We start from the raw sequence: 13,507 nt of genomic DNA on the forward strand, positions 1-13,507 counted from the left end.
ACAGAAAGGTTTGTGTAGTGTAAACACTCAGGTACTTTTGTCCAACATTCAAAAAAAAGCCAACTTATAGATAGGAGAAAAAAAACTCTGCTGGAGGACAGAAGGAACAAAAGCCACATATACAAATACTGAATAGCAGCGGTGCATTCTGAAAAATCTCGTCCTGACAAGCTCTAAGAGAAAAATGATTTTCAAACAGAAAGATCACACAAGCTGTATTTTTGCAAGCCATAAAAAGGCTGCCTCTGAATTTACTGACCAATATCTTATACAGTGATTTTCACATATCTCAACACTCCCACTTGCCTCCACCTTTTATGCATTATTTCTGCAACATCAGAATTCAGCTATTCCTGTGCTAACAGCCTGACAGATTGCCAGCAGCAGGGGAATGTCACAGGGACGGGGGTGATTGGGAGCTGCTGCCACTGCTGCAGCACCAGCGCTGAGCGCCCCAGCCGGGGTCGTGCCAGGACTCAGCCTCCAGCCCCCACAGCTGCACTGAAAGCTCAGCTCAGTCCTTGCTGGCGACCTGTGGCTACACTCCGAGTATTTTCTGAGTATTGTGTGGCCAGCAGGAGCAGGGAGATCATTCTTCCCCTGTACCTGGCACTGGTGAGGCCACACCTTGAGTGCTGTGCCCAGTTCTGGTCCCTCACTTTGGGAAGGATGTGGAGATGCTTGAGCATGTCCAGAGGTGGTGCAACGAGGCTGGTGAGGGGCTTGGAACAGAAGCCTTGTGAGGAACATTTGAAGGAGCTGGGGTTGTTCAGCCTGGAGAAGAGGAGGCTTAGAGGTGACCTTACTGCTCTCTACACCTTCCTGAAGGGAGGCTGCAGACAGGTGGGGTTGGTCTCTCCCACCAGGCAGCACTGACAGAACCAGAGGACTCAGTCTCCAGCTACATCAGGGATGGTAAGGTTGGATATTAGGAAAAAATTTTCACCGAAAGAATAATAAAGTACTGGGATGTTGGTCCCAGGAAGGTGGTAGAATCACCATCTCTGAATGTGTTTAAAAAAAGCCTGGACATGGCACTGGGTGCTATAGTCTGGTTGAGGTGTTAGGGCATGGGTTGGACTCAATGATCTTAGAGGCCTCTTCCAACCTCACTATTCTGGGATTCTGTGATTTCTGCATGCCCTGAATGCCAATCCTGCAGTCAGAGCTACATCTGATGAAAGTGGCTCTGATCTGTCTGGATGGAGGTGTCTCTTCAGGAGCAGGTCCACGAATGAAGCTCACCAGAATCAATGAATATCCTGAGCTGGAAAGGACCCAGAGGGATCTCTGAATCCAACTCCTGGCCCTGCACAGAACATCCACAAATGTCACACCATGTACCTAAGAGCACTGATCAAATACTTGAGCTCTGCCAGGCTGGTGCTGTGACCACTGCCCTGGGGAGCCTGTTCCAGTGCCCAGCCACCCTCTGGGGAAAGAACCTTTTTCTAATATTCACCTAAACCTGCCCTGACAGAACTTCAGGCCATTCCCTCAGGTCCTGGCAGCACAGAGCAGAGACCAGTGCCTGCCCCTCATGAGGAAGCTGTAACTGCAGTGAGGTCTCCCCTCAGTCTCCTCCAGGCTGAACAGACCAGGTGCCCTCAGCTTCATATGGCTTCTCTTCAAGCTCCTTCCCCATCTTTATTGCCTATGGACACTCTTCACAGCTTCCACTGCGGTGCCCAAAACTGTCCCCAGTGCTCGAGGTGAGGCTGCCCCAGTGCAGAGCAGAGCAGGACAATGCCCTCCCTTGCCCAGCTGCTGATGCTGTCCCTGATGTCCCTCAGGACAGGGATGTCCCTGCTGGCTGCCAGGGCTCTGCTGGCTCATGTTCAACTGGCCATCGACTGACTGGGACACCCAGGCCCTTTTCTACAGCACTCCACCATATCATTCCCCAGGCTGTCCATACACCCAGGGTTGCTCCATCCAGCCAATAAGGATATCTAAAGATATTGGTTGTCCCACCAATACCCTTAGATTGAATGCTCAACTTCTGAACCACTTATTCCTCTTCCCATGGTGTGTTCTTCCCCATCTCCCAAATGACCAAAGATGCCACATATTAGCAGAGTAATTCAGTTTTAGCACTTACTCCTCTTTGCAATCATGGCATTTCTAACATACACCTGTAATTCTGTTTTATAGGAATTAGTCAAAAACCCAAATGAAACTAGGTAAGTTTAATAAAAGAGAATACTCTGTAGGGGAGACATTGGGGTATCATTATCCACTGTCAAAACCAGTCACACTAATAACTCTCCTGCAGTTTCATTACAGTGCCATGCTGCATTAAAAATCTTCCATGGATTTACTTCTTCTATGTGTCTTTCCACCACTGACATATGCAAACTACCAAGACTAAGAGAGAAATTTCAGTCCCAAATGTTGCTTTCCAACCACTTATATTTTTTTGAATTATCTTTTGATTAATTTCATTTTGCTTTCCACAAAATACTTTTTTGTGTGAAGCACTTGAAATCTTGGATATCCAACTTGTGAGAGCCAAAGCCCTTCACCTTGTTTTTTACATAAAAAGCAGCTGTTCCTCGCAGAATTCAAGACATAAAAATAGACATGAGAAACTAAAATGTCTCATAACTGCATGTATTTTGACTAGTTATTTTTAATAATTAAAATACATAAGGTTTCAATGTACAATGTTGAAACTTAAAAATTACTAATTTAAGCCCATTCAAGAAAGATAACCGGGTGGTTAAACAACACATGAAGGCTCAAAATCAGAAATTTTCCTAAAATTTCTTTTTAGGAATAGAAAATAAAAATTTTCCTACATACTTGTTTACTTATTACTCAGAGAAAGAATATAAAACATGAATGATACGTCTTTAAGAGTTTTGTGCTAGCATATAATAGCTGCACTGGCTAAAAATATCTTTCATAAGTATATATATATATATACAGGAGAAATATTTGAATAAGTGCTAGAAAAGTGTCTGACTGACTATAAATAAATACTTCAAGCTGTTCATCGGTACATCAGCATTTAATTTCTTTATATTTCATGCATATTCATACTATTCATACACATTTTAATTCTTTTGCAGACTTTTTCTTATCCTAATATAAGCAGCATGTCTTAACATTACTAACAAATGAGAATCTTTAGAAGAATAATTAAAAAATTAAAATTATATTTAAATTGATGTTTTACGGGCAAGATGAAAGCATAAGCCTGAAGCAAACTACTGAAATAACTGTTTTGTGTATAAAGAAGGAGGAAAAATTTCTGTAAGTGAAAGACAGAATCAGTATTTCTACTAAAAGGCAGATAATTGAAAACACGAGAAATTGAGTTTTCATTCTTCTAAAGGTTTTGTTACTGGTGTACCTGTAATAAAATCAAGTAAAATTCCCAAAGCAAAACATTGCTTTGTTTGTTATAACCAATCTGCTCGTGTCCAGCATTACTACTGCCCACCCATTGAAAAACACCCCACAAAGCAAACAAAATCCAACAAAGCCCAACATTTCCCTACCACAAATCTCCAAACAAAAGCAAACAAAGCTTCCCCTCAATAAAACCAAACCCTCAGAAAATCTCACCCCCTCTGTTCCCTCAATATTATCAATCTAATAAATATAAAAACCCAAAGATTTCTTTTCTCCCTTAAGTATGAATTCTGCATTCAAAGGGCTTTCAGGATCACAGCTCTAAATCCCCAATAAAAACACAAGACTTGAACAGCACCAAGCAGGATGAGCACCAGAAGGTTTCCCACAGCTGGCACCTGGTGCTCAGCTCCCAGAGCTCAGAGGGCTCTGGAGCAGTGTATGTTGCACAGGAATGTCCTCCAAAATTCTCCTGGAAATCTTTCACTCCCACAGATTTTCTAAAATTTGTTTAAGATTCAACAGTACTTCAGAGAAGAACTGAGACACACATGATAGACAAGATGATTACATGCACCTATAAAAAAGGAGGCCAAATTAAAAAAAAATATATTCAATAAATAGGAAAATGACCATGACAATGAGTGGCATGTCAGAAATAATGTGGCAGGGACTCAGAAGGATGAATTTTTTTTCCAGCTACATTTGCCCAGTGAATAAAAATACACATTACATTCTTAGAGATCTTGCTTTATTCTCCTTCCAGATTATCACAGTGCCACTACAGCTACTTCCATGAAACACAGTACTCCTTGTGTCTTTTGTAAAAAACAGTGAACAGGAAAGGGGCAGCAGGACATGGTAAACTAAAAACCTGGACTGTGAGGTGAACCTCAGTAGCATGGTGTTGCTACAGTCATCAATCTATAAAAAAGAAATCTATCCCCAAAGTCACTGCCAGTTAATTTTGGAATTAATTGTACTTTTCTGATGAAAGGGGCAAACTCAGCTTTCATGTCTCACCTCTGAAGGCAACACTGCCCAATCTGCCAGATTAGACAAGGACTGGTTTTTTTTCAACCAGAAGGGTCACTTTTTGTCCCCTTAATGTAAGCCTGAAGGCCAAGTAATTTTCACCAGCATTGGTGTTGCAAGAGTTTATGGCAATGGGATAACAGAGAAAGTCAAGGATTCTCACAGTAATTTGCAAATCTTAACTGTAGAACAGGCAAAACCAGTAATTGATTTTGAAAAAACACTGGGAGTTGATTTTATGCTTGTTAAACAGCACTCTAGCAATTATCTTGATCATCAACATCTTAAAATAGTAAAAATTAATTTTGTGCTTAAATTGCTTACATAAAATACAGATGATTTATGTTAATGCTCTAAAATTGTGAAAAACATGGAATATATATGACCTTCAGACTTCCATCTTCCCCCTTTGCCTGAAGTCTCTTACTGACAATGCCTCTCACTGACAATGACTCATCTGTTGGCAATGGTTTATTCTTAGCAATTACAGACTTAACATGAATGTTTAAATACCATCAAAAACATTATGATATTTCCAAGTACTTTAATGCGACGTTGGTACAATCTGTGAAATCCAGAGCAGCCACAAGCGAATAGCAGATGAAAAAGCAACTTCCACTTTCTGCCTCCGTGTGAATGGGGAGCTCAAAATGGGCAAAGAGCCCCAGGAAAAAGGTCTGTGCTCAAGGCCAGTCACAGGCAGGCTGCACCCCAACCCCCTTAATTACTCTCTAAAATCCTGGATCCTTTTTAAAAAGTCCACAAAACTAAAAACAGCACAACAAGACAACTCTGTCTTTTCACTGCTTTGGGTTTCTTGTATTTCTTTTGCTCAAAGATGAGATATTCTGTGTCTCAGAGAATGAGACAGACATTGTGTGAAAACATCCCTTCACACTTTCCTCACATCCCTTCCCCATTTTACTCTCCCCATGCTTGAGCAAAACCTGTGCACCAGCACTTCATTCTCCTCACTAAGGAAGCATTTTCTGTCTTGCCTCTCATATTCTCATCACTCAGAGTTCTGGTTTAAGAATGTTTTTCAAAAATCACAGTCAGATTGGCTTTTTAAGAAGCTACAGCCCTGTTCTACTTAAGTTTTCTCCTCAACTGACATCTTGTGATGTTGAACTGTTAAGTTTCAATCAGTAACACTTTGTTTTCAAACAAAGCAGGTAAGTCCTTGGACTGTACCTTAAATCCACAGCTGAGCTGAACTGGAAACAGCTCAAAGTGTTTGAGACTGAGTTCCACTGGGTCTCTTGCTCCTCACTGTTATTCTTTACTAAGGATTGCAACCTCCAGAGCAAAGAAAAAAACCAGAAACTCTGCTTCAGGTGTCTCAGTTGGTAACTCCAGAGCAGTTTCTCATTACATTTTGAACCAGAAGGGGATAAGACAGCTCTGTGCCCTCCTTCCCATTCCATCAACCTTGCACTGGATGTACCAACCAGGCCATCTCAAGCTGAGCTGGCTCAGACTTCTGATCCACCTCAGTCTGCAAATGGGGAAAAGCAAAAAAATGAAAAATCACTCAATTCAATGTGGCTGAGAGTGCTGAATGAGGCAATCAGGATTGCATGGTAAAAAATGAGGCAAACTTTTAGGAACAATCTGTAGTTATATTGCTTTAAGAAAAACATGAAACCACCTTCAATGCAAACACCCCTGTTCATTTCAGCATCCTTTGAAGACCATCCCTTTGCCCCAGGGTAACCTGCTTTTGTTGTGACCATCTGTTTTTTTAAGTGACTTAACCATATGCCACATAAAAGCAATGGAATCATGCTAGTTTTGAAATAAAAAGATTAATTTCTTTCTGTTTTCAAAATATTACTTTGGTGTTTTTCCCATTTGTAGCTGGTGTTTTGAAAACTTGAAATTTGGTATACTCAAAATCCTCATGGTAAGTGACTGATTTGTTTTGCAAAGTTGTGAACATCAAACACAAGAAATGATTTAAACTGAGTTATCATAATATTTATTTAAATACCTGATTCACTGACAGAATTGCAAATTTTATGGCACAGCAGAAAAAGGTTATCTATTTCTTGATCAATTTATATCAAAAAGTAAAATCATATCATCAACTACCATCAACAACAGTTGGAAAAGACCTTTTGAGATCACTGAGTTTATTCTACTACTTGATTAGAAGACAACCACATCCTTGCAAATTTAATCTTGTTTTCTCCCAGCTTCTTCAAAAATAAAACCAAAATGTACTTCAGCATTTCTTTTATTCCATATATATCATGACATACCAAATCTGTGCCAAAGTATAAGTAAATAGGATCACTCAAGCTCACACATAATCCCTTTCTCAATAGGGATCTACCTCTCCTTGCTCTCTTTCACCATTCATTGCATGGAATCTTTTCTACTCCTCTGCACAATTTCCAGCTCCACCAATCTCTGTAGGTGAAACCTTGGGCTCTGGATGAAAAGGGAAGCCTGGGGAGGGAATTGCTTCCCTCCATCACAAAAACTGAAAGGAAAAATTGAGAGCAATACCCTACTCTTACAAATCTTGGACAATGTGATTCTGACAACCCAAGAAAACAATCTGGCAAGAAAAGAAAGCTGTAAGAATCTTGAAAACAAAACACTTATTGTTTTCAATAATTTTGAGGGAAGATTAATATGCAGAAATGTGTTTACAAATTTACAGTTAATTACAAAATTCCCAGCCCTGCAGGTGGATTTCCCACCACACGCAAGTCCATTAAAAGAACTCTTCCTTTTTCCAAGACACAGAACAGCTAAATTTAGAGGCCAGGAAGGAAAGGACATGTGGGTAGAGTAGAAAATGGAAAGAGGAAAAAAATGGGCAAATGTGCTGAATGGAGGGAGACAAAATGCCAGATTACAATCAGAGACCAGAAAAGAATGTAAATAGTAAGGAATTTGAAGAAGTACAGAAGAAACAAAGCACTGTGCTACCATAAACCATTTCCAACTGATTAGCCAGAAACTGCTGCCTTAGAAGCTGACTCTCAAGCCAGGAAATAAAAGAATAATTAACTGCTAGAAAAGCAACAATTATATAAAAAAGACATCATTCTGAATAAAAACTTTCTAGTTTACTAGAAAGAAATGTCTTTAATTCCAAAGACTTCCAATTTACAACAGGGAAGCTAGGGAAAAAAAAAGGAATATAAAAATAAAAAAATCAAATAATCCAAGCTGCTATTTTTTTTTTCCCTTAGCATTCAGTACAACCTCAGTCTCCTCCGAGATTCACTATTTTAACAAGAGCCCTGCACCAAATTTTTCATCTAGAGTGTAGCACCTCACACACCTCAAACCCATCCTTCTTCTGTTAGGACTAAGACACTTCACATTAAAACACTCCAGTTTCTATAGCAGATGGTCTATGACTGCTCCATGCTTATGCATTCCTTGCAGTTTTAAGATGCAACACACAACTTGTAAGAAATGTTAAATGCAATTTGAAAGGACTTAAACCTACCTTTAAACTAGACTCATAGTCTGTGTTCACTTTGAACATAAGCCCAAGTCGCAAATGAATTTCCTTGGCTCGACAAAAGCTGGGATCAACATAAAGCGCCTCCTGAAATGCTTTAATTGCCCTGAAAGAAAAACATAGATTAAAAAATGATGTTTTACTGAAGTATTACTCTATAATCAATGTTTTTTATATGGCTAACAAAGTGGATCAGCAAGTATTGTTACAGAAGAAAATAACAAAATAATGGTTTACATGTAACGTTTTTGGTGCATGGCTTTTGATTCTTCAAGGATTGGGTAATTTTGAACTCCAGATATCCTCATGTATTTGAAAGTCTAATCTTCTCTATTAATTTAGAGAAACTAATTTGCTGCATGAAATACACTAACATATCTGATAATTCAGAGAAGATGACTCACAAATTAGTTACAAAATTAGTGCAAGTTCACTTATAGCAGCCAGGTTGCTTTTGATTCCAGCAGCGCAGACCCCCAAGCAGCAGCAGAGGAGAGATCACACACATCTCCTCCCACTGCACCTGCCTGCTCCTTTTTCCACTTTCTCCTCCCTTCCCTAGCACCATGCAAGAACTCAAATAATACCAATTGCTCCATTATTTGCAAATGCAGACATAAAAGCCTGCCAGCTCCTCACACAGTAACTTTCTTTCATATTCCCATGATAGGTGAAGATGGCTCTGATTCTACTTCCTTACCTTCAAATCCTCTCTCACTTGTCCCTGTTCATGATGGCACCATACAAGATAAAACAGAAATGCCATCTAACAGCTCCATCTTGGAGCAGAAACAAGACTAAACAGGACTGTTTTGCCTCTCAGGCCACTGCATAAAACTAGGACAGCTGAAATGCAACTAAAAGATAATAGAATTGAAGTCACAAAGGAATTAAGAAAGAAGCTAAGTCTCATTGTTGCCTGAAATCAGAGGACAGGTTGAAACAAAATCCCTTCCTGTACACCAGTGGTCCCACAAGAAGAGAAATCAGAAGCAGCCTCACTCAGGGTAGATTTGAGCCCCAGAGAACACAACCCCAATCCCATCTGCTGCCCCTGGAACCCCACAGGTGGTGCCAAGGGGGAGGTGACAGGGCAGTCAACTGGACCCACTGTGACATGGGACAGGGATTAACCCCAGTGCTTAAAATCAACTCCCTTAAGGCACATTGATTAAATTCCCACTCTCCAAGTACAGTATTATTTATAAGGAAAAAAGGTTGGTTAGCAGATGCAATGCAAAATTCAACAAATATTTTTCACAGACTTTTTTACTCACAACACACATAAATTATCATTTCTGAATCCTTCAGAAAAAAACACTTCTGCTCTAAAATTCTTACAGGCTTTTTTCTCATTGATGGCAAAGCAAACCAAAGGCACAAACTTCCTCTAGACAATGCAACTGTATGTACCTGAAGCATTATCTGACTTCTTTAAATAGAACTTAAGAGTAGATAGGCTTAAAAGAAGTATTAAATTTTTATTGTGGAACTGAAGCTTCCTCTATCACAATCCTTCAGGAAGGCTCTCCTTACCCAGTACCCTACTTTTTTACCAGCATATGGAAAATGAGCAAGTGAAGTGCTGAAGGGACAAACCTGTACCAGAGCTAAGCTCTCTCACATTTCATCTAAATTTCCCTGAAATCCTATGGTGGTGGTGAATCACAAAGCTCATATCTACACTGAATTCATAACCAAGATCCTTGTCTCATAATACCATGCTCATCTTCATCACCTACAAAAACAGAGATCAAACTGAAATGCCAAAGACTGGGCTGATCAATAAGTATCAGCACATATTTTAAGCTAGGCTTTTGCTATGCCAGAAGATATTATTGTGTTTTTGATTTTATTGTCTCAACTCTGATATGGGCATTAGGGATGTTATCCACTGGAATTTAAAATCCATTACCTGTATCTTGTTCAAAGATAATATCCTAAGTCCCAAAAAGGAAGAAAACCACTGTCTATGATTCCAATCAAAGAGAAGACAAAAAGTGGGAATGAAGACACAGCAGTTCTACAGCACATCACACAGTGTGACCACAGTAACATCCTGGAAACTTCATATTCCTCATTCAGCCATCATTGCTTGATCAGAAAATAGTATTTCCATATTTCCCCACTCAGTCATGTCCCCACTGAAAAGATCATCAAAGAGAGGATTTCTAAAAAAGTTTAAAAGAATCTGAGTGTAACAAAAATATTTCTGTAGTCTCTTGCTTACTGAACAGGAAATGTTAATCATTGACACTGTTGAGCAATGGAGTAAAACAAAGTGAAAAGTATAATTAAAAATTTTCCAGGACAGTTTTCAAATTTAGTTTGAATGTATACTGTCCTTCATTCAAAAAAACCAAGAATGTTGCCTACCCCAGTCTTTCAGAGGAGCACAGCACTTCAATACCTGTAAATTATCATCAGTAGACAACAGGGAACGCTGTGTCACATTTAGTCAGAAACTGCTGGTCACAGAGACCATGCTTTGAGTAAGGTTTATCTCTGCACACACTAAACTAACTAAAAATCAAATTTTACCTTTTACTTAAATCTAGTGTTAATTCCATATTGGTTTCACAATTTGTAGTTTTTTCCAGGATGACATGCATGAATAATAAAAAATAGAAACTACTTCCACCAATATGGAAAGGGGCATCATCAAAATTTCCTCAATGAAGTGATGAGGACTGATGCAATGAAAGAGCATTTTCAACATTTTTTACCAGTGGCAGGTACTCATGTCTAATTCAATAACTACAACCTCATTTAAATACTCAGTAGAATTTTTATAGAATAAAATAGTCAAGCTCTGAAAAGGCATTTACTTATTAACTCTTACAGACAGACAAGCAATTTTACATCACAGCTGAATTAATATTGATGTAATTTTGCCTGCAAGAAACATTTAAACAAAATAGCAACATGCTCCCAATTACAGGACACATCCAAGAACATGGACCACAGCAAAAACCTCTGCCTGTTTTCCACTGCCATGCCCAGAGCTCCAGAGTCATTCCCTTACTGTCAAACAGCAAAACATCTGCAGCAGCACTGACACCATTCCACAGCTGGGCCTTCCAGACACAGCAGGAGTCACTTCATTCTTGTACAGATCTTTGTTTACTCTCAAACATCTCTAATCCCATTTCTGTTCTCTGTCCAAGCCCACACCCAGAAATTTGTGGGGCTGGAGGATCCAAGGCATCCAAGTTATCCAGATGTTTTCCCTCAAAGCTCTTGTATGGCTTGACCAAAACCAGAAGTGCAGATATGACCCCACAGCTGGATGAGTCCCAGAGCTTCCTGCAGGGCTGATGGCACAGAGCCCTCCCAAGTCAGTCTGGGGTCTCCTCCTTAATTCAGTGCCCTTCATGCACAGACAGAACTTCTCATCTCACCCCTTCAGCAGACTAAACATACATCGATCCAAAGGAAAAATTATCAAATGAAAGGCCAGGAGCTCTGAAACTGCAGAAATAACCTACAGCCATGTGAATTCAGCAAGAGAGGACTTTCCTTTTGTTCTCTGATGATACTGACACCTGCGTGGTGAGACACCGTGCTGCTTAAGTCTACTAGAATTTATTGAAATTAAGTAAGGATTTTCTCCAAGGATGAGGACATTTCTCTCAACAGGCAGGAAAGGCTATTCTAACACTTAACAAAATGGGAAAGCAGGACTGGAAAACAGACACTACGAAGAATGAAAAGCACCTTTGGACTTTCATTTTACACAGCACTGCTACAGCAATTCAGGAAAAATAAAAATGACATCTCCAAATCAAGACTGCCAGAATCAATACTGCAGCTATTGTCCCACCCACTAATCTATACGACAATGCCCTTCATTATGAAAGTGCAGAAACCAGGTGAATAATAAATAGATGATTAAACATTTAGTGAACTCTCTTAAGACTTCTACTGGATGGTTTTCTTGAATAGACTGTGAATAAAATCAGCTTTGTACTAGGCAAAAGAATATAATAATTAAAGAACATGAATTTAACTATTCAGAAGTTATCACTTCTGTACATTTCAAACAAAACCCATGAAAATCAGAGTGAACGTACAAAATAAAAGAACCTAACATTATTCTAATGTCACTTGATGCAGTTGGAGTGAAACTTTCTTTTTTGTGTTCTTACCCTCTTTCAATTTTCTGACCACCTATTTTAAGCCTCACATCATTTCACAGCCTTACTAATGAAAGTGATGTGAGGCTATCTGGACAAATTTCTTTTTGAAACTCATAATCACAGTTTGAACATAAACAAAGTGTTTATGAAACACTTTTACAGTCTTTAGCTACAACTCTTCTCTCCAGAGGACTGCAACAGCGGAATGGCAAAACATTTTGAGCAGTGAGGTCTTTAAACATTTCTCTAGAACAGCAGCTGGGAGTGGTTTTTTTCCATAGCATTAGCAGAGTTTTCAGCAATCCAAGAGTAGTTTGCTATGAAATCACAGCAAGATAAGATAATAAAAAGGAAGTTAACTGCCCACTTTGTTACTGGTTAATTGCTACATGCATGTGTACTCTACATGTACATTCCCATTTTATATGCCTGAAAAAAAAAAATATATTAGATCCAGCCACATGAAACCTGAGAAATACTTAACAAAGCAGTATCCACAGACTGTGTTTAAATTCTTAGAGGTCTCCACTTGGCAAAGTGCATTCCTACACATCCCATTATATATTCAACTTTCTGTGTGGAGGAACCCAGTTAGAAGCAGAGATGTTGGTTTTAGGTATCTTTGTATCTAGATATTGCACAGATGATGACAGTGCTTCTGCTTTGGGAAGGATCAGGCAGCAGAGGGGTCAGGAAGCTCCACTCAGGAATGACTGGTTTTCCACAGCAGTCTTTAGTCATGATGGAGGTGAGGAAAAGGGTCTGGATCATCTCTTGCGGGTCTTTGGTTTTTTTCAGGGTCAGTGCTGAAGGATTGAGTTTTCTATAACACTCAGCTCCTACAGCTGGTAAAGAATCCCTGAACTGAGGAGCCTCAGGGCAAAGATCCCAAATGGGGCAATCAGGGTGACTGATCTCAGTCTCCTCTCAGGTGTTTCTGAGCAATCTGGAGCCTTTCTCAGTTGTCCAGCAATTTGCCAGGCCACTGAAAACACTGCAGGCTGCCCTTGGAGCACCCCAGTTAGTACACTGGGATCCACAGCGTGTGACATTCAATTTCAGGACACAACGTCAGAGCCTGGGCTCCATCTTTTCATCTTGATGGAAGTCAGTGGAATCAGCAGATGATAAACCAGGCAGGCTCAAAATTTTCGCTGAAGTGGAGAAAAAATTTGGTATCCAAGCGACTTTGGGTGGCTTGGATACCTGGTTGAAATACCTGGGTGCAGGTATTTCACAGAAATGAAGGACAGCCTTGAACTAACTGTTGAAATTCTTTACTAGTGTTCAATCTATAAGACAACTATGGAATGAATTTATGAAATGGTTCAAGTTATGTGAATATCTCATTCTACTGGTTTTCTACTCTAACTGAGAAACAGGGAAACAACAGTAAAAATGAACCAACCACTTACTGCTTGATGATAAATGGTGTAAAAGAAGGGAGTATCAAAATTTCACATCCTTCAGACCTGTTTTACTGTAG

The 13,507-nt window shown here is 39.6% G+C and overlaps 1 protein-coding gene across 10 annotated transcripts in view; it reads right to left on the bottom strand.

Moving 5' to 3' along the window:
- The window catches only part of KDM6A (lysine demethylase 6A), a 153,391-nt gene that overhangs the window by 63,370 nt on the left and 76,514 nt on the right, over positions 1 to 13,507 (bottom strand). For all 10 annotated transcript variants that reach the window (XM_071430276.1, XM_071430271.1, XM_071430272.1 and 7 more), the window contains exon 6: positions 7,868 to 7,988. In XM_071430276.1, the coding sequence (XP_071286377.1) occupies positions 7,868 to 7,988 (121 nt within the window). The remainder of the gene's footprint in view (positions 1 to 7,867; positions 7,989 to 13,507) is intronic.

This window comes from Agelaius tricolor, unplaced genomic scaffold (genome assembly GCF_023055355.1).
Source record: "Agelaius tricolor isolate 1412-34295 unplaced genomic scaffold, bAgeTri1.0.p SCAF_7, whole genome shotgun sequence".
Taxonomy (NCBI): Eukaryota; Metazoa; Chordata; class Aves; order Passeriformes; family Icteridae; genus Agelaius; species Agelaius tricolor.